The sequence below is a fragment of the Poecilia reticulata genome, linkage group LG3 (assembly GCF_000633615.1).
Source record: "Poecilia reticulata strain Guanapo linkage group LG3, Guppy_female_1.0+MT, whole genome shotgun sequence".
Taxonomy (NCBI): domain Eukaryota; kingdom Metazoa; phylum Chordata; class Actinopteri; order Cyprinodontiformes; family Poeciliidae; genus Poecilia; species Poecilia reticulata.
In genome coordinates, this window is record NC_024333.1 from 33,704,431 (window position 1) to 33,730,257 (window position 25,827).

Here is a 25,827-nt window from a genome sequence, read left to right on the forward strand (position 1 = left end):
AATTTTCAAGAAAAATGAGGAAATATCTGAATTCCAAAAAATGAAAAGTTTTTACCTTTTGGGTATTCTTTAATTTGAAAAAAACATTTGCAAGTGATACATTTTTAGATTAATCTTAGAAATTTTCAAGAAGAAAAACATGAAAATTTTCTGAATTTCAAATGTAAATAAAAAAAAAACCTTAAACTTTTGAGACTTTCCACATTTTTCTGGAAAATTTCTGAGCTTAATTTCAATTTTTGTCATTTTTTTTGCAGAAACATATTCCTTTTTCGTACATAAAATGGCCGTATTACGCCGTCATCACACCCCTCTCAATAAATTAGACACTGAAGTAAAAAAGTGCAGTGAAGTTAATGTTTGTATTAAATTAAACGGAGCGATGTTCATGAAGGCCGACTCGGAGTCTCTGATTCTTAACCGATGAGATTTGCTTCAAACAAACGCCAATTACGCAGCAGCTGCGATAAAAGTCCCAAAATAAATCATCATAAATCAGAACCGTCCGGAAACAGCCCAGCAGCAGCGGTCCGTCGTCACGGCAACAGCGTTCATGGAGGAGTTTAAATAAACGGGGCGGCTTAGTCTCCAAAAAGCCACACCAGGCGTTCAGAGAAGTCCAAACGGAGGCTCAAGCATTTGGTTTTCTACAGAGGAGAGCGGGTTGGGATGTGGCGTTGGCACTGTTAGCGGCGGCTGAGGGAGACGGAGGAAGAGGAGGAGGAGGAGGAAGAGCAGTCGGTTCTACCGGTCCTTCAGCTCCCGGGTCACTCGCTTGGTGATGCGGCCGCACAGCAGCCCCACCAGGAACAGGACGCACACGCCCAGCGCCATCATCAGCAGGATGTAGTTCTTGGAGGGCGACGTCATCACCTGCACGGCCAGGTCCGAGAAGCCCTCAGCTGGCGCCACCTGCAGGCCACACAGGAAACGGCAGCAACGTTTTCACAGGTAGCCGAAGGTTTCAGCAAGCCTCATTTATACCACGCCGTACTAAGGCCAGTGTGGACAGAACATTTAAAAAGGAGTACATTTTAAAATGATTTTAAAATGTCAAAAATTTGATTGAAAAAAAAAACAAAAATCATTGAAAAGTTCAAAATTTGCAAAGCCCTCAAAATGAAATGAAATGATTGAGCTCGTTTTCATGCGATTAATTGATTTATTGCTTATTGCAACAGGCCTATAAGCAAATAAATTACTCATTCACGTTTTCGTCTCTATAATGCTGTAATTTAACTGTTTAAACTAAACTGGTTTCAGTGGACAGCTAAGCAGTCCTTCCAGTTTGTTGTGATATTTTTAGGATTCTTGCAGATTTTTCCAAAATGTTGCACATTTTTCCAGCTCATTTTTGCCAGAACAGAACATCTGAAATGGCTGCATGTTCCCTCATCATGTTTTATGTCCTCTTTATCGGCTGCTGGTCTCTGGTTTCAGGTTTTGAAATGTTTCTGCTGTGTGAACCTCAGTTGTCCTGACGTCAGATTCTCCTCCAGAGATTTTCTCTCTGGTTCCCGTGTGAAAGCGGCGCCGTTACCTTGGCGGCGTAGCTCCACATGTCGATGCGGTCTTGGAGTCTCTTCTTGCACTCGGGTTGCAGTCGGATCCTCTTATCCTGCAGCGCCTCCATCAGACACGACATCTCTGAGAAACAGACGCTTCTATTAAAATGGAGAACGTTGTGCGTAAAGACAGAATAAAAATCACCCACGTCGCCCCCTGCCGGGCGTGATGGCGGCGCAGTGGTGTTTGAGGTCCAGGGCGCAGGCCGTGTGGAGAACCGGGTCAACAAATATGTCCGCCTTGCTCTCCTTCAGCATGTTCAGCACCTCCTGCGAATCAAGCTGATTAGAAAATGTTCTGACAGATTGACTTTGCTGCGGTGGTTCACCTTTTTGCAGACTTCCTGTTTGATCTTCAGCAGGTTCGCTTTCAGACATTCCTCCACCTGGCCGGTTTGCTCCTGAGCAGCCGCCTCCTCCGCGCACAATCTGGAGATCTGCAGGAGAAAAACGTGGAAAATCGGCTTCGTTTCACCTTTAAACTGTCATGTTTTAAGTGTAATAATCTGCCAGAGGAACTAGAACTTTTTCATCAATATTAAGGAATTACTGATGTACAACAAACTCCTATTTCTTGCTGAAAAGCTATAAGTTAGTTTTATCCAAATTCAAGTGTACTGAGGTATTTACACTAGAAACTAGACCAAGAAGTTGTGTTTTTGTACTAAAATAAATAATATTTTTATGCAACAGTTTAACCTCGTCTGAGCAGTGCATCTGCAGCTGTGGGTCCAATCTGTAGTCAAGCGCTGACTCCTGGAGAATCACCCTGATCTGGTCTTCACAATCTGGAGACAACCTCTGGACCAAAACCGAACCAGAATCACAGGATAACGGCATCAGACATGTGAATTTGTTTTCTGCTGAGTCATTTCTGAAGTGGTGAGTCAGGCTCAAACCTGGTCGGCGTATTTGAGTTTGAGGCAGGCGATGATCTGACCCTCCAGCTCGCTGTCCTCGCTGGCTTTGTTCAGGATGGACTGGCAGAACTTGGGGATGTCGGCTCGGCAGGCTTTCCTTAGCACCGGGTTCAGCCTGTAGTCTGCAGAAGGACCAAAAGTGAGATGGAAAACACTCCAGCCTGACTTATAGACGCATATTTCAGTGAGCTTACCAGTGTTCTGGGTGATCTGCCTCTTAGTGATCATCTGCTTACACTTGGGATCCATCAACTCGCTGTTCTTGTTCTGCTTCAGACACTGCAGGACGTTCCTGGCATCCGCTTCAGTGCAGAAACGCTGCAGGAGGGACGACATTTCTTGAGAAATACTAAAGCACTAACATGTCTAAAGTTTTTTCACTTTTTCTCACATTATAACCACAAAGCTCCGTGGTTTTTCTTGGAATTTTTGCTATCTAAATGCAAACAATTAATTACCTTACGATTAATTGTTAATACATGGGCTATTAGATCAAAATTAATTCCTATCGACTGCTTAACCTTCTTTCAGTGTTGTAGTTTGGCCTCCATCCAACAGAGGGCGCCGCTGGTCATCTTTATTAGCGGAGCCGTTGAGACAAGAATCAAAGATGGCGGCCACGCCAGAACGGTAAAGAGAAACGGTCCACAAGGAGTCCAGAGTGGGATGTAAATGGTCTTTATGCGATTCTGTTTTTAAATATAAACAGTCTACAAGCTAATTAAGCTAAGTTTTCATCTCTATAGCGCTTTATTCAGCCGAACTGAATGAAGGAGTAGCGGCAACCTCTCAATTAAAAATGACTGATGTGCTACGAAGGTGAGGATAACAGAAAAAAAGTAACATGATGGTGAAAAACATGGCGCCAAAAATAACTGCTGGTCTTTGTCGAGAAAAGTCGAGCTCATCCCACTTCCCCATGCTGGAGATTTTAGTTTAATAGTAATAATAAATAAAATTACCTTAAAATTAATTACACAGGTGACATCAAGACCCAACAGTAGAGTCAGACGGTAATAAAATGAATCTGGTTGTGTGTGTTGTTATTGTGTCCTGCAAACTTTGCTTTAATTCTACTTTTTTCTATTTAATCATAAAAAATCAAAGTCAGGCAGAAAGAGTCATGAAACAGGAAGAGCTGGTTTCCTGAAGAAAAGGGGAAGTTTCTATCTTGCATCAGGCTAAAAATAATTCAGACCATTCCTTATTTTAAAGCATTAAAGGTTTTTAAAGAATAAAATCTAAACATTTTGAGAGATTGGATAAAACCCAGAGTAAAATACTTAAAATAATGACTTATAATTATGCCAATAATTAATATTGGTTTAACCAGTGGTTGATGTTGGTTTGATTATAAGAATATTTACACTTACTCTCACACTTGTGGAAGTACTTAAAGGTAAAACAAGAAACTGTAACTTGGTATCGGATAATTAGAATAATGGGTATTCTTGGTTTCTTGTCAGAAATGTCTGTAATAACTCACATTATGATTATAATAAGAGTAACTAATAAGTTATGGTTATTATAACATTATAAATGAATGTTAAATCAAAGAAACTAAAAGGTTATAAATGTGATTTTGACATTGAACTTGAAAAGGTGTAAAATGTTGTAACTGTAATTAAAGGTCCCTGATATGTTTGAGGTAGATGGTAGGTGGAAGGACAGGGGAAAAGAGGAACTGATAGGAGAGCGGAGATGACCAAGGCCTTATTGCTAGAACTTCAACTTTTCTAAGAAAAGAGAACAGACATCAGGACATAACTTCTCCAAGGTGATGGATATGAGATCATCTGTCCAAGCAGTCAGCCAATGAGACAGGCACAGCAACAAAGCTAGCCAATGTAAACGCACCAAAAGGGTGGATAAACCCTTTATAAGGTGGGTGCAAAAGAGGAATCGTTGGTTGGATCCTTCAGGCAGCTTCGAGCCAAGACGGAGATGGACAAAGAACTCTGCAGCTGAAGAAGAGCCGGGGCCACAGAACCGAAGACTGTTCTGCACATGGGGACCAACCCGTTAGCGCCGCAACATGTGGCTTCAAATCGCACTTCTCTCAACAGCTGGGTTTAGACCCCCAAAGACAAAGACCAAGGCAAAGATGAAGATAAAGACAAAGGCAAAGAGGAAGAACTGGTGTGTTCCTTCCGTGGGACCAGGAAGATCGTGAGACGAGGAGAAGGGAGCTACAGAGCTGCAAGACAAGAAGCTGAGGACCGCTACGCGCATGAGGAAGTCACCCTGATGCCCGAGACCTGCTGCTCTAAGTCAGTACTCTTCCTGTACTGGGAACCTCCTGCTGCTTCAACACCTTCTTCATCATCAGGCCAGTTCTGGGGTTCAAAATGCCAAACTCTGTCCGTCTCTCTCAAAGTTTCCCTTTTTTAGTTCTCAGTGTCAGCATTAGGGAAAGATAGGCTAGATTATTGATTTTACTTATTTGATTATTTCTGCTAGTGAATTAAGCTGTACTGACCCTTGCAAAATTGCCTTATTAATAAAATAATTAGCATTTAAGAAAATCTAAAAGATGTTGTGGACATTCAATTAATGAGTCACCTTAAAGTTCTTTGATGGTTGTAAAATAGCTATGAAGTTTGATTCTGGGAGGAAAAAGTAGAAATGTTTTATAGGTTGCTTTTAGCCAAAACTAAAACAACACCCTTGGGACTCGCCCGAGTCACTAAAACCAACCTGGTTCAGTAACAAGTGCAAGTTGTAATAAAGAGAAAGAGCGACCGTTAACAGGTGWRSYYYKKKRARMYWRBTKRKTKSMRGSYNCTCAATCTGGCTAATTCACAGGGTGAAGAAGGGTGGGACATCTGGAGGGGGAGGTCGTTAGAAACCAGGCTAGTCTTTCTCGACGCCAGCTTAAACAGAGTTTACTCAGTTCTGAACAGGGTAAAATCCCATCAGATTTAGAAAACTCAAATTACCCGTTAGATGGAGAGCTGGCTGCACATCTCCCTCCTCTGAGAAGAGGAAGTAGAGAGAGAGAGAAGGGGAGGGAGGTGTTGCGCAATAACATCTTCATTTTGACCGCTGTGATGAGTTAATGGACCTTACCACAGGGGCCGCGTTTCATTGGCTAATGCCCATTTTACGTCACAGCGCAGCTATCATGTGCGTTACCGTCTCACAAACGCAAACTAATGTATCCTGATCGTATTTGTGGAACTAAAATTCACAGATTTCCAAAATCTGAAACGGAAAGCCTTGCTTGGATCAAAGCTGGTGCACGACCGCATTTGCAGCTCAACCGTCGTAGCATCAATAAGAACAAAGTGTTTGCTGGCGTAAGTATTATTGCTTTGCTTTCTCTGTGTTTAGTGAATGAAAAAAAGAGTCAATAATAAACACATCCATTATGAAAACCTTTGAGCCAAGTACAGCATAATGGCAGTACCGATACAACTTCTACATCCTGAAGCCTGTCTGTTACAGCCTTACGTTAACTGAACAGATCAATATGCAATGTGTACCGTATCTGACATACATTAAAGATTTTATTTCAACTTAAAAGGCTTTTTACTAAACTGTAATCGTGTTAGCCGCGCTAGCACCAAGTACAGTGTATAAGGCGTGTATTCAGCTCACATTTGAACCCTCAAAACCATGAATGTCCGACTCACCCAGGCTTACAAGAACAACAGCCATCAGTGATCTTGTCCACAGCTATATTTATGCTGAGGGTCTGAGGATCTGCTGTTTTCCTCATCTACCGGTAGCATTTAGCTGCAACTCGCACAATGTTAGAGGCATCGCGTGGCTCAAACATCTTGATGTCGTCCAAAAAAGATGACATGAACTTGTTGGCTCCCCTGTCCATTGTCGTGGCTGATATTTTTTGAAAATCCGGCAGACATGCTAAACTAATCGACTCAGAAATACTCTGCAGAGAGTCAGTTGAAATGAAAGACGCCATGTTTACACATAGAAACTAAGCTCCGCGACGCTTTGTTTGTGAGACATGCGGCCACGTGGGACTTTCGAGGGGCGTTTCTGGGCGGAGCTTGGTAAGATCCATTCATTTCATGGATCTCAGTTTTAATATTCATTCTAAAGAAACCACAGACTGTATGAATACCTCTCTGTTCATGGGGGAATCAATTGTTTCACATAGTTTATTCTTTTCAGCGTTTTTCTATCTAGAAACCCTACAGGATCTAGTTTTGTTATATTTTATAAATATGTTTAAGTTTAATAACGTTTAATTTGTTCAGTCAGCATTTAACACAGCTGACACAAAATAATGTTAAAATTTAAGGATTTTTTTAATTCAAGCTGTTATGAAACATTTTGCACATCGGGTCAATGTTATGGAAAGCCGGTTGGCCATTTTCATACAAGAGAAAGCTCTTTTAATATGTACAAATTATATTATCAGATGGATCAAAATGACAATAATTTATATAAGTAATAGTAAATAAATAAAATCAGGCAAAAATATTTTCTCAAATCAGTTTCTTTCAATAAAAAAACTTATAAACTTAAAAAAAACTGCAGGTGTCTGGTGAATTTTTGGTTAAAACATGTTTGTTTTTCATCCACTGGGTAGAAAATCCAGAAACTTTACTCAAATAAGAGCAGAAATACTTCATAATGAAATTACTGAAGTAAAAGTAAAATGTAAAAATACTCCTAAATGTTTATTTTTTTCCAAAACGTTACTGAATTAAATGTAATTGAGTAAATGTAACTAGTTACTGCCTGACTCTGATCATGTTGACATCATCATGACGTCATTTCCTGCCCATATTCACCTTGATCATCTGCTTGCAGACTCTCATGAGCTGGTAGTCGAGTTCCGGGTCGCTCATCTCCACCTCCTGCAGCTTGAAGATCCGCTGGTGGCAGCGCTGACTCAGCTGCTTCTTCTGCTCCTTCAGACACTCGATCATCTGGGAAGACATGGCTGAGAGGTCAGAGGTCAAACATGTTAACAAAGAGACATGCAGTGTTCTGGAAATGTTACCTGAGCGTTCCCGAACGCCACGTTGGGACACAGGCGGCTGATGTCGGACTTGCAGGGTTCGTACAGCTCCGGTTCCAGCCGGATGTCTTCAGACTGAGTCAGAATGAACAAATTATTTACATTTTTACTTTTACAAGGCAAAAGTAAAAAGTAGCCAACCAAGAGTAAAAATGCAGTAACTGATCAACACATCAATCATTTAATATCTAAAAATTACCTCATCAGGAACAAAATAATGGTCTAAGATCTGTTTTTTACTGCATAAAACAAGCTAGCATCCATGCTAATGATGTGTGTTTAAACTATTAGGGCCGAGTAACGAATCAATTTTATCAATAAATTCTTTCTTTTTAAGATTATAATTTTTTTATATTTTCTTTTACCTATGTTCTAGTTGGGTTTCCATTGTTCAGAGTGGCGGCCATCTTGCTTCACAAGCGTTTTTTACCGCTTCTTTTTATCTGGTCAACTCTACAACAGAATATTAGATTCAAGCTAAGATTATTTTATTTATTGGACGACTGAAGTCATAATATTAGAAGAATAAAGTAGTAATTTTATGAAAACTCCAACATGAAACAAAAATAAAATGAGGCACGTTGAGCATCTTGTGAAGTTAGACGTTGGTTTTTACAGATAAAAAAATATTTCACCTTTTAAAACATCATCGTCAAATTATTACCAACTGCGGTATTTTGAAACGATGGTGCAACAACTGTCTATTTTGTAAAAAGAATCACACAGACCATCCAGGCTTTTTTCTAATTAAAATGACATTTTTTGTCATTTTAAAATGTTTTTTTTTTGGTAAAATTGTGTCTTTATGCTAATATTGTGACTAAATTCTTGTAATTAAACAAAAATTCTTAATTTGTCCCTAATACTTCATTGTGCAACTCACATAGGATGATTGAAATAAGTCACTTTTGACAATATTTTCTGTCATTTTTAGAGAAGAAATCGGATCTGGTATAAAATAAAACAGATTTTATATTTTAACCACATCGCCCAGCCCTTCAACCTTCTAATGAAACTGTAAAAATCCACAGATTAAAGCTCGGGTCGTCTCTGCAAACAGACTTCCTTTCAGGTTGGATAAAAATGAAGGTGACAGCAGGTCGGTTTGGCCCGGTTCGGTCCGGTTCTCGTGTTTACCATCTCCAACTCCTCCACCCGCAGCTGCTTGCGACATTTCAGAGACACCCGCTGGTCTCTGACCTCCTGCAGCGTGTCGTTCCTCACTGTGGTGCTGAGACAAATTACAACGTCCACCCTGCAAGGACACGGAGACTTAAACGGTGGTCTGAGAAGCAGATTTAAAGGCTTTTCTCAGCTTCTATGTCAGGTTTTATTTAAAATAAATAGCAGAATCTGTATGCTATGTTAACACAGGACAGATGAAATGACACTGCATATTTCAAAACTAAGAACAGAGCAGGTGAAATGTTTATTTTCTTATTTAAAAAAGGAATTGTTTATTTGCATATTTTAACGTATTTCTAATATTATATAAAAAGGCTTAAGTGCATAAAAAATCTGTAGAATGTGACAATTTTTAACAATCAGGAGCCCTGCAGTAAAACATAAAGAAGGGTTATTTCCAGAATAAATACAAACACAGTACATATATTTACCGTATTTTCCGCACTATAAGGCGCACCGGATTATAAGGCGCACCTTCAATGAACGGCCTATTTTAAAACTTTTTCATATATAAGGCGCATAGAATAGACACTTCAGTTTGGGTTGCCAATTTGTTCCATACTCTATTATTACACATCTACATTTGTAAAGAAATGGTCCCCAGTACTTTATATAGTAGCTGCTCCAGTCGTCGTTTCACTCACGGTGTTGGTGTTGCGATATTGAGCCCAACTGCTTTCTGGGTAACACAGACCAACCGACACGCTGCCGCCAGTCTCTGTCTCTCTCACCCCTCCCCTGGCTTTAAATGTATTATCAAACTTTATTAACAAACCAGCGTTCTGACAACTATCCCAGCATGCACCGCGCACTTCTTCTTCTACGGGGAAAATGAAGTTGGCAGCTGCTTACCGTAGTTGCTAGACCTGTTGTGGATCAATATTGGTCCATATTATAAGGTTATAAGGCGCACTGTCGGCTTTTGAGGAAATTGAAGGTTTTTAGGTGCCTTATAGTGCGGAAAATACGGTATGTGTCGCTATGGTTACTATGAGTTGTGAAGCTGCATATTTTCCTCACTTCTTTTTAATGTTGGGACACAAGCGCAGAACGTCCTCCTTGCAGGCCATCTTGAACTTGTACGAGAAGCGGAAGTCCTTCATCTGAATCTAAAATTAGACAAATGAAAAGTAAATAAGTTGGACTGAATTAATGAACGATGTTCATGCACTTTTCCAACGGTAAAATTCAAACATTTTAAGAAAAGTTTTTAAACCTTTCCAGCAAAACACTCAGGAGATAAAACCTGATTAATATACAAAATATGAGAACTTTTATTTCAACTACACACATCAATAATAAATATTAATTATATTGAAACAATCCAAACTAATCCTGCTAAGATAAATTACCTTGATGCTCAAATTAAATGATCAAATATACAAAAAAACTTACAAAATAATCTCTTATCAATGTTCTTGTTAATAGAGTTTATTTTTGGTAATTCTGACATAAAACAAGTAAAATTTGGTTTGAATTAACTTCAGACAGTGTGAAATAAATGTGTGTATTTTTATTAGGTGTATGGAAAATATCTGGTTTTAACTGTAAATAATGTTTTACAAATTTAGGCTTTTTATCAAACGTTGTATTCCACTTAATTATAAATCTACAAACTTTCCAATCCTTGAAAACACTCAATTGAAACTGAAGGATTTCAAGCATCTGTACGAACCCTGAATGAAATTTATGAGCAAGACGAATCGATAAATATTGGAAATATTGAATAACAATAAATAGAAATGCGGTTTAGACTGACCAGCTGGAAGTGTGTGACGCCGACCGCACACTTTTCGTTCATCTCTTTCTGGTGTTTATTCTGGACCAAACACTCCATCAGATCTCCAGTGTCGATCTGGTTGTCAGCCACATCCTGGATATAAGTAACCATAGCAACAGGTGAGTGTTTTACAGGTAAAACCGATGAGCTGTGATTGGCTGTGTGGTCGCCTCACGTGGCAGTGGGCCTGGATGATGGGCTCACAGGCTCTGATCAGCAGGGCGTCGATCTGGATGTCCTGAAACACACACACACAGGTTTACGTCCGTCCTGCTGCTTCCACTGGTTTGCTTCATAAAATACATGACGTGAACTCTGACCTCTGACTCCAGCTCCGTCAGGTTGCCGACAACCTCCCTGCAGCTGGACACCAGGTCCTCCAAATGCTCCTGCAGACACTCCAGCTCCTAAACACAAACAAAAACAGGTTCCAAAAAGATTCATTTTACTTTCTGTTAGGATTTTTATACCTGAAATCAACCAAAATGCATCATTTAACCTTTTAAAGGGACAATATTATGAGTCTTCTAGGAACAGAATACCATTTTATAGCACAATCAAGTAACTTTGTGTTAAAATCAAATGGTTTTACTCAAAACATTCGCAGTCCAAACCGCTTCTGTCATTAATAACCTTTTAGTTTATTATAATTGAGTATTTCTTTATCAGACAACATGCTGGGAACTTTTAAAGGAGCGGTATTGTGTATGTGCCATGTTATAGCTCAATCAGTCCCGGTTCAGGTGTGTCTTACCTGTCCTGTGTCCGTCTTGTCGCTGCACCACTTGCCCAGGTCGGTCATGCAGCGCTTCTGCAGCTCTGGGTCCAGCTTCACGTCCAGCGCCCTCTGGTGGAGAATCCGCTGAACCTCCACTTTACAGTCCCGGGACAACTGCAAAAACACACACACGCACGCACGCACGCACGCGCGCGCACGCACACACACACACACACACACACACACACACACACACACACCGTGAGAGAAGACAAACATAAAAACCTGCTGCAGACGTTCCTCACAAGCCCAAAGCATCAGCCCTCCACCACCATGCTTGACAGTTATGATCTTAAATTTTTACTCTTTCTGTAGAAAAGGCCGTAAATATTTTCCGTCAAGCTTTCCGGCAGCAACAGTCGCTTCTCTGATGTCACTGCAGATTTCCTTCTGCCCTCAAACACAACCTGCTCGTCTTTTAACTCTTACTAATATAAACTGTTATCAGGTATTCAATTTTCCAAGCAGAGGCATAAATGCACATAATTACAAATTAATTTGATAACTTTGCACCAGTACAGCAAATTAAATACACCAATAACTTCACAAGTTTGGTCAAACATGAAAAAACAACTTTAATTTGTTCAGTCAGTGTAATTACCAGTAAATCAGCCAATGCAAGATAAATAATAAAGAAACTGAAAATGACAAAACAGGTTGACTATCTTGGTAAAATGTAAAAATAAACTACAACAAACCTGTCAAATGGTTCAGAAAGTGCAATTAGGAATTATAAATATAAAAATAAAGCATGATGTCGCTCAGAGCTCAAAGCATAGACTTGGACTGATACCAGATCTAATTTTTTTAAATATTGAGACTGATACAGATATTAATATCAGATTGGCGCATCTCTAGATTTAATTAATTTGTTTTTAATCGGGAATAATTTCACTGAGCCGGTTTAAAGCGTTTACCTGCTTTTAATCTCAGTCGGTGATTCGTTTTGATTTGTTTGGCCCATTTTTAAAAAACCACCTTCGAAATCATCTTTCAAATTTACACAGACAATTTGCTCAATTCTTTCTTCCTGGCAGCCATGTTGTACTGTTAGCATCCTCCCTCTTCCCCTTTCCATCAGATTACCACCAACCTTCTGCAGCTGTTATTGTTTTAACACAACATGCGTGTTGCAAACAGCTCTGGTCTTTGAGAATGTGATGCCATTTTCCAAAGCTCCAGTTAGCATAAAATTATTTTCCACTAAACGCTTGCACACTGCTCCAGAGCAGAACTTAAGCGTTTAGCTCGTTAGCTCCATGTTTGCATGCAGTTTGAAATTAAAAGACGATGCAATCAGCTTTACAAATGTATTAATTCATTTTTCTGTTTAGCTGCAAAACTGTTAATATAGAAACCCTCATAAATGTACAAACTTTTAATTGGGTTGATATTCAATCAAATGCAAACACACAATTAATTGTAAAGGAGYATTGCGTCATTTACAGTATAAACCAGAAGTTTACATACACAGAATACAAAGATAAATATTTTTTTCCTCACTGTCTGAAGTTAAAGACCAAACTATTCTTGGTTTAAGCCACTTAGAATTATCCAAATTATTTCTATTTGCTAAACGCCAGAATAATGAGAGGCRATGTGTCAGAGATTTAATTATTAATGTCTTTAAAATCTATTTAATCAATGACGGAAAGCCCAGATGATGATCAGGGTTTCCYCCAGTGTTTTATAAGCCTGGCGGGCCACCAGGCTTTACTTAATCCATCTTTACTGTTAGTGATGTATAAAAAACTATTTGAAATAGGCAAACTATGCTTAGCCTGGTGGGGGGAGTAAAGCCTGGAGGCCCGCCAGGCTGATGATACTCTGAGGGAAACCTTATCATGTTGTGGGGCTGCTTTGCTGCAGGAGGAACTGGTTCATAAACCGAATGGCATCATGAGGAAATATTAAAACATCAGCCAGGAAGTAAAAACTCCAGATGGTCAATAACCCTCAACATCCAGCCAAAGTGGTTAAAAAGTGGATTAAGGAGAATAAAGTCGGCGTTCGGGCCGTCACAAAGTCCTGATCTCATTTCTTTAGAGAAGTTGCAGCAGATTGCAAACCTGACCCAGGGAGACCGGTTCTGTCAGGAGGAATGGACCAGAACTCCAGCAAACTGCTGTGAAAAGCTTAAGGAAGGGAAGCCAAAAGGTTTAATCCAGTCTGTACAGTCATAAGTATCTCTGATATGGACCACATGCATGTCCAAAAATCTTCTTGTTACATTTCCTGGCATTTAGCAAATTGGAATAATTTTGGTAAATATAACTAACCTACAAAAAGAGAAGAAAAAAAATTCTCTTATTTTTGTATGTAAACTTCTGGTTTCAACTGTTTGTGGTTCATAATTTATTAAAAATGTAATAAAGCTTAAAAAAAAAATCCCGATTGGCGTTTTTACTCATCAGACAGATTAAAAGTCAGATTATTTCAACCCTTCACCTTATTTTAGCCGAGACTGGACAGTCCTTACCTGCTCACCTGGTCTCACCTGTCAAATTTAAAGACATAAGTTCTAACATTATCACCCAGAACTGCTGAGTCGCGGTAAAGCTGCGTCTGTTTGGACGTCACAGAGTGTTGCTGTTACCCGGCGACCCTGCTCCTCTGTGCGGTAAGCGTGGCGGTACAGGCAGGAGAAAACGGCGCCTGGCGGCATCAGCTCGCTCGTCTCGTTCCAGCCGAGGGTGTGGCAGAGTCGGGCCGCGTCGCCCTGACACTTCCGGTACAGGATCGGGTCCAATCTGCAGAAAACACAAAATGTAAGGAAACAGGCCCATCAGCTATCGTATCCCGTTTGGTTCCACATATGGAAGCGCCACCGATCGGATTCTGTTAGGGGGGAAAAGATCCAAATTAAACTGATTACTGTAACAACTTTTTCTGGACGATAAATTGTCTCAGAAGTTATTGCGATAAACGATAAGAGAGCATTTTCAAGTAACATAATGGTAGTAACGGCATAATAATCCAAATAAAGATCAATAAACTTTAAATTCTAATAAGCAGTTAAGACTCCAACTGGAAAGACATTTTAAATATCAAATGTAAACAAACAAAGTAACTGAAACTACAAATAAAAAATAATTCTGTAAAGAAAATTGTCCTTCAAAAAAATGGCTTTAATCCTGGATTTATCTACCCAGAATATGTAATATGTAGCAACAAACAACATCAGTAGTCTTAAGAAGCTTTATATGAAATGGATTAACGGATCATCAGTTAGCTAATAGGAAGTTCAGGGATTGGCCAGAAAAGAAGGAAATACAGAAAACTTTGGTCAAATTTCTAAAACATTTGTGAGTGAATTTGTATTAATAGTTGTCATCAGAGGTTTCTGGAGGGTCTGGTTCCGGTGTTGCATCCTCCCAACTCACTTCCAGTCTCTGGATATGAAATACTGCAGCTCCAGCAGGCGATGCTCACAGTCGCCCACCATCTTCTCTGTGTACAGATGCTCCATCAGGCAGGAGAGGATCCTGCAAAACACAAACCTGTCAAACGCTGAGCCAGAAACAACAACTCAAAACGTTCCATATCGGACTCTACAAGATCGCATTTAATACAAAAAACATATATATTTAAAAAGGAGGGAAATTAATACTTAATTAAATCAAGTTTTTGGGAAATTGCTGCAACTGAAATTAGTTTTCATTATTTTTTGGTATTTTACTTGCAATTTTATTATGAATTTATTATTTATTTTGATCAAACTTAGTTTTATTTATTGTTTTTATCATTTATGTACCTGTGATTGTTGTGACGCACTTGGTCAGCTGAGGTTGTTGTAAAAAAATATCGACTAACACAGGTTATGATAAAAATAATGTATATACCATTTAATTTAGATACGAATTAAAGGATCCCTCAAACATAACCAAATGTTTTCTAACATTGTAACAGCTTAAAAAAGTATATTTGACACAATCCCTCCTTGCTCACATTGGGTCTCCGCTGCGGATGTGCTTGCAGGCGGTCTGGATGACGGACTCACAGGCCTCGTTCAGCGCTCGGTCGATCCGGTAATCGGCTCCAGGATCCGCAGACTGGATCAGAGTTTGCAGCTGTGGCAAAACACAAAATTAGAAAAGCCAGAAATAATTATTTCTGATTTCTTATTTGCCGTGTTCTTACCGCGCTCTGGCAGACGCTGTCGACAGCGCTGCTGCGGTCGCCTCGGCCGAGTCGCATCAAGCAGTGCAGCGTCCGGCCCTTCCGGTGCAAACCGGAGCACTGGGCCTCGATCTCCGTCCGGCAGTGAAGGACGATCTCTGGGCTCAAGGAGAAATCCTCCATCAGCATCCGCCGGAAGTCCAGCATCTCCCCCTGACACTCGCCGCTCACCGGACGGCCTGCACCACACAAACACGGATCAGAATATATCCTGATAAAAACAAAAAACACGCACAGAGACGATGTTTTCCATCTTATTTCCACCCATTAGAAACACAATGCCTAGAAAACTATTCAAGGCATTTAAATGTTTCCATTTTCACCTGGTTTACACATAAAATATAATATTTTCTGCTTCACTTTTACAAATTACATAAAATATTTTCAAAAAGTAGCTTTTATTTTGGACGTCCCTTCTGTGAGTTGCACTATGGAGTATGAAGGTCAGGCTAAGATAATTATTCTTTACTTTTGAGAAAATATGATCATAACATTAGAAAATAATTTTAACAGAAAAAAACATCTTAAAATTTAGAGAAAAAGTTATTTAATGAGGAAAAAAAGCATCAATATATTTATCTAGAGCCGATTCAATAGATCCAGTTGTTTGTATGTCCTGCTCCTGATATTTATTTCTGTTTGCATTTAGCAAATAGAAATAAATTTGGTGATTCTATCTGACCTAAAACAAAATACATCAAGTCTGATTTAACTTCAGACAATGAGGAAAAAATGTGTATTTGCCTTTTAAGTACTTTAAATATCTCGTTTCAACTGTAAATAACACTTTTAAAATTTGCGTTAGATTGACCTTTATTAAAAAACTGCAAAGTCTGAATACGAAGCACTTTCAAGGACCTGATGCAAAAATCAAGCACTTTTTAATTGAAATTGAAGAATTTTCAAGGATTTCAAGCATCCGTACGATCCCTGTTCACGCTGTGGGATTCTCCATCCAGGAAACAGCTGGCTGGAGTCAAACAGGGAAGGAGGGGAACCTGTCGGGTCGTCATGCTCTCACCTCGGTGCACCGCAGCCTCCAGGCACAGCAGCAGGTAGGACAGCCGCGCCTCGCGGGCGCGCGGCAGGCTGCTGTCCAGGCTGCAGCGCTGCTTCCTCAAGTCCAGCTTGCAGGCTTTCGCCAAAGAGTAGCTGACTCTGTAATCCTGGGAGATCAGCTTCTGTCGGGTCGTCAGGGCGTCTCTGCACTGGTGAGAGGAACATGAGGATGAACTTAACGCAGTGTGATTCATGACCTATGGGTCAGCAAAGTTATCGATTAGTAAGCGTTTGTGTTAAACGCATTATAAACACACAATCATAATTTTCTGAACTCCTCATATGACAGACATAGTTCACTACTTGGTGAACAGGAAGAGGCTTACAAAATGGAGGAGCTTCATAGCCTGAAATCTATGGATATAAACAATGTTTCAACGTAAAAGATGTACGAACTCTTCTCGTGAATAACAAGGATCTGGTGACTGGCAGAGTAAGTTCATGTAGTAACAAACACACAAGCTACATGTCCGTCTTCGCTAACAGATCAAAGCTACATTAGCGAAGCTAATTTAGCTATTTCGGCAGTAAGTACGACAATAATGATCACTGATATTTATCTTAGTATTACACAGATGTGGGTAGAGAACTCAAGTAGTTGTAATTTACTTATTGTTTCTAAGTTAGATAGGAACAAGGCAAAAAATAGTTCTAAGCTTTTTTTCTTGTTTATTGTTGTCATAGCAACTCCATAGCAACTGCCTACCAAGATGGCTGTCGGTTACAAAATTCCTGGGAGTGTGACGTCACATGAGAGCTGTGTGTTGAGGAGCTTTTCGAGTGTTTAGGCCTAAATGGTGCCCAAAGTGGGTCCTGGAGGCCCGGCATCCTGCATGTTTTAGTTCTCGCCCTGTTGCTAGGAACAACCTCTTCAGCATGTCAAAGTTTTCCTTAGGCCTCTAATGAGCCATTATTTGATCCAGGTGCGTTAAACCAGGGAGAGAATAAAACATGCAGGATGCCGGAACTCCAGGACCAACTTTGGGCACCACTGATCTAAGCGGATGTTATTAGTTGATCAGTTGGAACAGATTTTAATCTAATAAGCCATTAATTGTTTGCATCCCCATTCAGCAACAATCCGCCGACTCTCTGAATACCTTTTCGGACATGGCTTCCTCAAACTTATGGTTGAACAGACACTTGTAGACCTTCCCTTCTCCTGCCTGGACCTGTGCAGAGATAGAAATGTACTGTTTTAATGTGAAAACTTGATTAATTTCCGCTGGTTGTTCTCTGAGAGTCTCCGTACGTTCTGGCAGAACCTCTCCCGGTCGTCCCGGCAGGCGAAGAAAAGGTGCCTGTCGAGGTGAAAGTCATCAGACGACAGCTCCGCCACCCGCAGGATCGCTTTCTGACACTCCTCTTTGATCGGATGGACTCGCTCCTGCTGCTCCGCCTGCCTCACCAGCGCCCTCTCCAGGCAGGCGATCACCTCGCCCTGCGAGTGCGCATCCTGTGGAGAGATGCAGGGTATCCCACAGTAAAATTAAACAACTTTTCAAGCATTTCCAAGGTAAGTTTAGCACTTTGGAGGTAAAAACAATACAATACAGTGTTAAATTATATCATTACTATTATTACTAATGTGATAGTCTTCTACAGCAGGAACAAGATATACTAAAATATAAAAACTTTTTAAAATGTTTTTGAAATGAACAACATTCTAATTTAATAGAAAAAAATCTCCCAATTCTWGTAATTTGTAGATTAAACACAACAATAATTGTGTTTAATTTAAGACAATCTTTATTTTAATTCCACAGATCATTAAGCCATTAGGAATATTCAATATTCAAAAATAAAATAAAAAAATGTTCCCGCTAAGTTTTCTGTCTTTTAGCAAATAGAAGTAATTTTGGTAATTCTAACTTAAAACAAGAAAAGTTTTTTTTTATTAGGTGTATTAAAATATCTGGTTTCAACTGTAATTAAACAAATTTAGGCTTTTAATCAAACAATAGATTACACTTCAACACAAAGCTGTGCAGTTTGAATATGAAGAAATTTAAAGGATTTTATACAGAAATCAAGAACTTTTCCAAACCTTGAAAATGCCTCATTAGAATCTGTGACATGGGCCAAAATCATTGAGTCAGAAGGATTCAGGAAAAACCCTAAAACCAAGCAAAGTAGTCTTTTCTTTTTTTTTTTTTTTTGGAAGACAGAAATGTTGTTCATTGGATTTGCTAAATTGAACAAATTTATTTTCAGTATAATATCACGATTTGGGTCACTTTCTTTCAAAACGTTTGCTATATTTAATAAATTAAAAAGAACTGATTTCAGTTCGGGCTTCACAGTGGTGCAGTTGGTAGAGCTGTTTGTTGCCTTGCAGCAAGAAGGTTCTGGGTTTGATTCTCGGCTCCGGTCTTTCTGCATGGAGTTTGCATGTTCTCCCTGTGCATGTGTGGGTTTTCTCTGGGTACTCCGGTTTCCTCCCACAGTCCAAAAACATGACTGTCAGGTTAATTGGCTTCTCCAAATTGTCCCTAGGTGTGAGTGTGTGTGTGCATGGTTGTGTGTCCTGTGTGTCTCTGCGACAGACTGGCGACCTGTCCAGGTGACCCCGCCTCTCGCCCGGAACGTTAGCTGGAGATGTGCACCAGCAACCCTCCCGACCCCACAAAGGGACAAGGGTGCAAGAAAATGGATGGATGATTTCGGTTCAGGAAAGTCGGCTTTTTAGTAAAAGTTTCTGGATAAACATTTTTGTTTATAAAAGCTTGGTTATAAAAGATGTGTGTTGTTTGTAACATTTTCCATTGGCAATAATAATTTTACCCTGATTACAAATAAATTAAAAAACTCCTGTGGTGGAAAGGCATCATTCTTTAATTGCAGTTGGGGGCCACACAAAATCAGCGTAAGGGCCAAAAATGGCCCCCGGACCTCACTTTGGACACTCCTTACCAAACAAGCAGTGGTATCGACCCTGAATGACTGTGGCCTCAGTAAACTGACCTCAACTAAAGGAACAGAAATAATCTGACGTACCAACTTTAGTTTTGACAAAAACAGATTTTCAGATTATCAACATTGAAAAATGTAAATAAATTTTCTTTATTTTGGTTAATATTTACAGTGTAAAGCAGTGGACACACTCCCTCTCACCTTTTGTCCTACGTTGATGCTGCCGCAGCGCAGGCTGTTTATATCCTCTTTGCATTTATCCATGAAGCCACAGATGAGTCTGTAGTCGCTGAAGATGATACTGGTGATCTTGGTGATGTACTGGTTGCACTGGTACTCGCTGATGTTGCCTCTGTGATCCACCAGGCAGGACACCAGGTATCCGCGCCCTCGCTCCTCCTCGTTGCACTCCTTTATCTGCAGGTGAGGGGGATGAGAAGAGTAAACTAAACGAATCCGGGCAGGAAATGCCTCGTAAAAACACGCTGCAAACCTCAGCGATGGTGCTCCGGCAGACCTCCGTGGCCACAGACTCAAACTTTGGATCAGTCGTCAGGTTCAGTTTGTAATTCCACAGAAGCTGAGCAGAATAAGGGCACAAAAACCTTAAAAACTCACGAGAAACGAAACGAAAAGCTACGATTAAGATGTGAGAACATCTCAACATTAAGAAACTTTCCAGGGCGGGACACTTAACTCCATCTGCTAACCTTAAAACAAACTCCTTACTGCACAATTCAATAAATATTTAGTCAAATGGATATTTAAATACATAATTAGATGTAAATATAATGTAACAAATGCATCAAAACAAAAGATTGGGTTAAATTGATATAAATGAGTCAAACTGCAACAATGGTTCCTCAAATAGATCCAAAGTTGTGATTGGTTAAGCTGCACATCAATAGACCAATCAGCTTTTCCTTTGATTATTAGGTGTAAATCAACTGTTTGCATATTTAGAAAAAATACTCACATGGTTGCAGTCGGGTGCGAGCTCAATTTCCTGGACAAAAAAACAGAAAAAATTATTTTCAGACAGATTCACACATAAAGACGAAACCTCTCTAAAAAATTTGAAATTTAATTTAATTCATTTATTCCAAACCTCCATTTTATAAAAGCCTCCATTTGATTCATTTATTTTCTTACTGCAGGTTGAGTTGTACAGTGTAATAGACCGTCGATGTTCTTTATTTTGCAAGTTACACTGGATTAAGTTAGTGTTTATTTGGTAACATTGTTATGGTTTCTCTGAAAAAGAAAACCAAATAGAGGAAGTAGAAAATCCAAGATGGCCGAATGTGATGCCGCCATGTTCCTGTGTTAAGCTGTAAAGTTTTACTTTGAAGAAGGAAAAAAAAATTCTATGAAAATTGGGTGAAAATTTGTACATTTAAGTTATGAATTGATCATTGTGCTAGCTTCAGTAAGCATGTAACAAGCTAATTTGCAATGTTAGTTTGCTAATTCTATGCTTTTATGTTTCAGTTTTATGACGTCAAAGGAGAAGGAAATGGTCAGTGGCAATTCTTCCATAAATCAGCACAAAAAAGAAAAAAAAGTCAGGATTAAGATTGTTGTTTTGCTGTCTAGCTTCGTGAAAACTAGCTAAACAGTTAGTAAAAGTTAAATTATTTCTGATTTTGTTTTTTTTAATCACGTCATCACAGTGAACATGGCTCTGAGACAGCCGCTCAGGACCTTATTTAGTAAGAACATTTCTTATTTTAGCCTCTTTAAGGGAGAAAATCTGACCTAACACTGCAAGGCAACCAGACTCACTGCACAGTTTCTCTAATCAACTTTCTTAATTATTCAGTAGCTAATTAAACCTTGGGTGGTTTTAGAAAAAACCCCGAAAAACAATTGAGGAGCTGCTGCATTCAATGACCGCAAGAAATTCCAACTTTCCAGACCAGATAAAGAAAACAGAACCAGAACTCTATCAAGGTCAGCCAACATTGATTTCTTTCTTAATTATCTCCCAAATATGAAGCCATTTCTAAGTTAAAAATGTTTCATAAAAGGAATAAAAAATGTATAAATCAACAGCCAGGTGCCAAAACGGTGAGACATGATGGAATCGGAGTAAAGCGTTGATCCGACAGAAACCTGACTGGAGCAGCAGAACCTCCTCTAACGCCGTCAGTCAGGAGTCCCAGTAGATCGTGGAGCAGCGACTCAAACTCTGCTGCTGATTCTGGTTTTCCTCTCTCTGATTTACAGGAGCCATTAGCCTCTCCAGGAGGCCGCAGCGGGTTTAAAGGCAGAGCAATTATCTCAGGATCGCTAATGGCTGCAGAGTGACGGTGAAGAAGGAATGACAACAACATGGAGATTAACATAAGCCTTAAAAAAATCCCCCTTTTTGTTATTTTGTTCTTAAAAAGGAAAATCGCTACGATAAATATTAGCATGATATGCAGCCATGTTGGAGAGGAATGCAAACAGCTTCTCTATAAATGTTTCTTAGAAAAGTGACTAGTGGGAGTTTTAGCTTCAATCAGTTCAAATTCTTTTTCAAATTGATCAGTATCGTTTTTCTATCCAATTATTTTTGGTTAATCCAAAGAAATAATCATCAGATCAGCGCTACACTGTATTGTTAAGTCTAACAGAAAATCCTGAGCTTTTCACATGTTACAAGCATGTTTTAGCTGCAGACTATCAATGAATGTCATGTTATTGCATTTTAGGGAGTAAAATGATTCTTTTCTAATTTAAAAAGGCATTGAATTGTTTATTAGCATATTTTAATGTATTTATAATATTGTATTTTAAAAAGCCAGTGGTTAAACAAAAATAATGTGCCTTTTTTAATCCGATTAATGATGAGAATAATCGATTACTAAAGTAATCGTTAGTTGCAGCCTTATTGTAAAAGAAAGAGAATAGAACATTTTTTACAGTGTAACGGGGCTCTCTGTATGTCCAGTAAAAGGGAGAAACCTCGTGTTGCCACAAAATAACAACTCTTGAGTAAATGTGCAATGGAGAGAAATAGTTTTATAGTCCTCTTCCTCCCAATAAACAGATGTTTTTAAAACTTCACATTACAAAACAACGAGCTTCAAAATGTGCTTACCTTTCAAACACTCTCATAAAGTGCTTTGTAGTTTATATCTGCACTGTAGGAAAAAGCCACTCACTCACAAATGCAGTGCAGATCTTATATAAAATTCACTCCAAAGTCTATAAATAAACCCACAAAAAGCTCCATCGCAGATGCTAAAGGACTCCGTTAGCATCTTAAATGTCAAATTTCATGACAATGCAGTTGGAAAAAGACTGTAAAACATTCAGGTTGGTATGAAGAGCAGCATATCAGCACCTCATACCCACCACCAAGCATCAGGAGGGATGATTTGGGCTTTCCTTTCTTTCTTCTTGCAAAATATTAGTTAAACCAGAACTCTTCTGTTTGCAAAAATATCCTATAGTCAGCAGCAAATCTTTAATAAAGCCTGCAAAAAAACATAACTATGGCGAATTAGGGCTGCATCTAAGGATTATTGTAGTATAATAATCAATTATTTACATTCAAATAATTGATTATTTGAATGTAAAATGTAAATAATTTTGTGCAGCTTTAGCTTAATTCTCGCTCTGCGGTTTGTTCTCAGTAAATTGCCTTTTTCTTTGAGTCTCTATATTGTAGTTATTGATTAATCAAATAAAAGAATTGGCGCATTCTGTGGAATTTTCATTTATTGCTTTATTTTATTTTTACACAATATTAGAAATACATCTACTCAACACCAATACTGTGTAGGGCCGGTCTGTTGATTAATTTTTGGATTAACCAATAAATGAAAGGAAAGCAAAACTTGATTAATATGAAATAGTTTTTTTTTTCAAACAGAATTTGAACCAGGTGAAACCAAAACACTTCATTAGTTCTGGGTAAAACATAATTACAAACAAAGGCTTCATTTTTGTTTTGAAAGCAAAATGTATATGTTTTTGTATAATTTTGGCTTAATTAATGCTCTGAGTGTTATTCTTTCAACGAATTGCCCTTTTTTGAGTCTGTATACTGCAATTAACGATTAATCGATTGCTAAATTAGTTTGATATTTCAATAATTTATTAGTCATTGTCAGTAATTGTTTCAGAATATTTGTTGGTTCTGCTCTTTTCTTTTCTTTTTTTTTAGCCAAATTGTGGAAAGTCCAGTTTCGGTTCAGGAGCTTCAGGTCGCAGACCCCTGATCTAGACAGTCAACTCAATAAATAAATCCAACGGAAGCAACAAGAAAACATGCATTTATACATAGAGATACTGGAACAATAATGTTTCCACATGAAAGAATGAGAAAAGCTGAGCTGTCAAAGCTTTTCTCAGTTGGAACAAACGGTCCCTGCAAATCCTTTGACCTCTAACGGAGAAGGAAGCGGCGGCCATGTTTGATGAGCATCGGCTTACAGTGATGAGAGTGAAGATCAAAACAACAGAGGCCATCCAATGATAGTCCAGTCAAAAGGCACGTGAGCAGAAATATGGAACGACTTTTTTTATCATGTAAGAAAAAAGCTGGCAGGATGTTTGGTTTTGACTTCGACCTTTAAGTCACCTGACAGATGAGTGACTGCTCAGTTACAATCTAACTAAGTCAATAATTATTTCAGAGGCAGAGACACTGAGAGCAACAGAGCTGAGCAGAGCAGGATCCTAAAACTTCATGTATGGAAAACGCCATGAAAAAAGAACCAAAAATGAAGAAACTCTTCCACTTCTTGTAGATTATTAACTATTAAATGACTCTTTGGAAGTTAATATGCTGCTAAAGATGGGTGTGTTAAACCACCAGCCTGTCTTTTATGGCTCTGGATCATTTCCTCCTCCACCTATACTCCTATTGCCGTTCAGTGCCAGCATACTGAAACCATTGTGAGTCAGTGAATTTCCCTTGATATCCAAGCATTTTGGACAAAATACTAATATAAATAAGCATACAAATGCTAAAATCCAACAAATATCCATTTATTATGAATTACTCTGGCTGCAGCATGCAGATGGTAGCGCTGTCGTCTTGTAGCAAAAAGATCCTGGGTATGTAGGTAAGCAGATGATGCTCAGCTCTACATAATAATGTCACCAGGTGACTCTGAGCCCATTCAGCCACTGAACAGATGCTCAGAACAAATCAATGTGTGGATGTGCCATAACTTTCTCCAGCTGAACAGTAACGAAACTGAACCATTATTTTTGGACCCACAGAAAAAACTATTAGGAGCCATCGCTCAGCTTCAGTTTTTACAGCTAGAAACCAGCAACCAGGATCTCTAAATCTTGCAAAGGTAACTTTGAAGTTATAGGAAAAGAATCGCCAGTCAATGCATGCTTTGAAAAAGTAACCAGTGAGCTATTTCAAAAATAACCTCTATATTCCAGGAAAGTAACCAATAAACTCATACATAAATCATCCTGCCAGTTCTACAAATGTTACTTTTAGTGTCGGGAAAGAGTGAAATATTTCAGATCATCTAAAAATTATATAATTTGCTTCTCTAAGATCATACTGTCCAATAAAATACACATAAGAATCAGCCTAGTAGATTTTAACTAAGGCTTTGGATGCACATTTTTTATTTGTTTTTGTACTTCATTATATTTCCTTGTGGTTTATTAAACTATTAAACATTAAATAAAACCATATAGAAAGTGCTAAAACACGGTATCTTTTTTTTTTTATTACTAATTAGTGGCTTATTGTTCATAACCCAGAGGTCTTATTGTATTATCATTTATTTCTTGGAGGTGGGGGTTAATTGATTTAAGACGCAGAGAGAGGTAATGGATCCGTCCTGAGAAGAATGTTATTCTTCAGTGAATAATTTGTTCTCTACGAGGCTGGGGAGTGTTTTCTTGAGGAAAACAGAGATTTTTGGTCTTGTGCATGTGTGTTTACGGTTTAGTCCGGGTCAGAACCCAGCAGCGGGTGGTGTGTGGACCCCTCTGCCTCGATGTCACGTTGACAGCCGGCGTCTCTTTTAACCACCAACCGGGGGCGACACACCCAGCAGATGCCCGTCATGTTTATCATCACCTCCCGGTGTGAATCCCCGCAGACTCGTCCACCAGCCGCTTACCTCTCTGCGGTCCTGAAGGCACTCCAGAACGGCCAGGTTGTTTGACCAGGTCTGCTTGGGGCACAGGCGGGTCAGGTCCTCCCGGCAGGCCGCCTCCTCCGCCAGCTTCCAGCCGCTCGCCCTTCGCGGCTGAGAGGCCCCGGCGGCAGCGGCGACAGGTGCATCCAGATGGTCGACGGCTCTGACATCGGGTTGTTTGGGCGGCTCGGCCGGGGCGTTCGCCACGTTCAGGCCTAAGACGGTTACCGAGCTCCAGAGACACAGTGAGGAGACGAGCAGAAGCAGCGGCGGAGAGCGACTCTGAGCCGCCATCTTCACATAACTGTCAAGTTAGAGCTGATACGGCAAGACACCTTC

At 39.4% G+C, this 25,827-nt stretch overlaps 1 protein-coding gene and 1 long non-coding RNA gene across 7 annotated transcripts; one reads left to right on the forward strand and one right to left on the reverse strand.

Annotated features, from left to right (window-relative positions):
* Positions 1-343: 343 nt before the first annotated feature.
* On the reverse strand, positions 344-25,827 carry LOC103462926 (Golgi apparatus protein 1-like). Of its 2 annotated transcripts, XM_008405992.1 has the most exons (27): positions 25,471-25,827; positions 20,352-20,381; positions 19,869-19,955; positions 19,577-19,792; positions 17,715-17,918; positions 17,563-17,634; positions 16,425-16,611; positions 15,365-15,582; positions 15,173-15,294; positions 14,608-14,709; positions 13,821-13,974; positions 13,704-13,721; positions 11,201-11,338; positions 10,767-10,853; positions 10,622-10,684; positions 10,426-10,539; positions 9,687-9,775; positions 8,619-8,736; positions 7,464-7,556; positions 7,252-7,389; positions 2,680-2,803; positions 2,465-2,607; positions 2,265-2,366; positions 1,895-2,002; positions 1,715-1,835; positions 1,541-1,647; positions 344-912 (listed from the first exon to the last, which is right to left on the reverse strand). In XM_008405992.1, the coding sequence occupies exons 1-27, from the start codon at positions 25,780-25,782 to the stop codon at positions 745-747; spliced, it is 3,435 nt and encodes a 1,144-aa protein (XP_008404214.1). In that variant the 5' UTR covers positions 25,783-25,827; the 3' UTR covers positions 344-744. The 2 variants fall into 2 exon arrangements, with proteins under 2 accessions (XP_008404214.1, XP_008404215.1); XM_008405993.1 differs by lacking the exon at positions 13,704-13,721.
* LOC103462925 (uncharacterized) lies at positions 17,890-25,463 on the forward strand. 5 transcript variants are annotated; one of them, XR_001776481.1, is made up of 4 exons: positions 17,890-17,978; positions 20,867-21,687; positions 23,535-23,899; positions 24,007-25,463. It is a non-coding gene; the product is annotated as an uncharacterized LOC103462925 (long non-coding RNA). The 5 variants fall into 5 exon arrangements; XR_001776478.1 differs by having other exon boundaries at positions 20,867-21,522; positions 21,605-21,687; positions 23,535-25,463; XR_001776480.1 differs by having other exon boundaries at positions 20,867-21,328; positions 21,431-21,687; positions 23,535-25,463.

Bases quoted from the DNA above. Each gene is read 5' to 3' on its own strand.
- LOC103462926 (XM_008405992.1), bottom strand. From the start codon at position 25,782: ATGGCGGCTCAGAGTCGCTCTCCGCCGCTGCTTCTGCTCGTCTCCTCA. The intron at 10,685-10,766 runs GTCAGAGTTCAC...TGTGTGTTTCAG, and splicing joins TGACGGAGCTGGAGTCAGAG to GACATCCAGATCGACGCCCT. The intron at 9,776-10,425 runs GTCAGTCTAAAC...GTCTAATTTTAG, and splicing joins GCGTCACACACTTCCAGCTG to ATTCAGATGAAGGACTTCCG.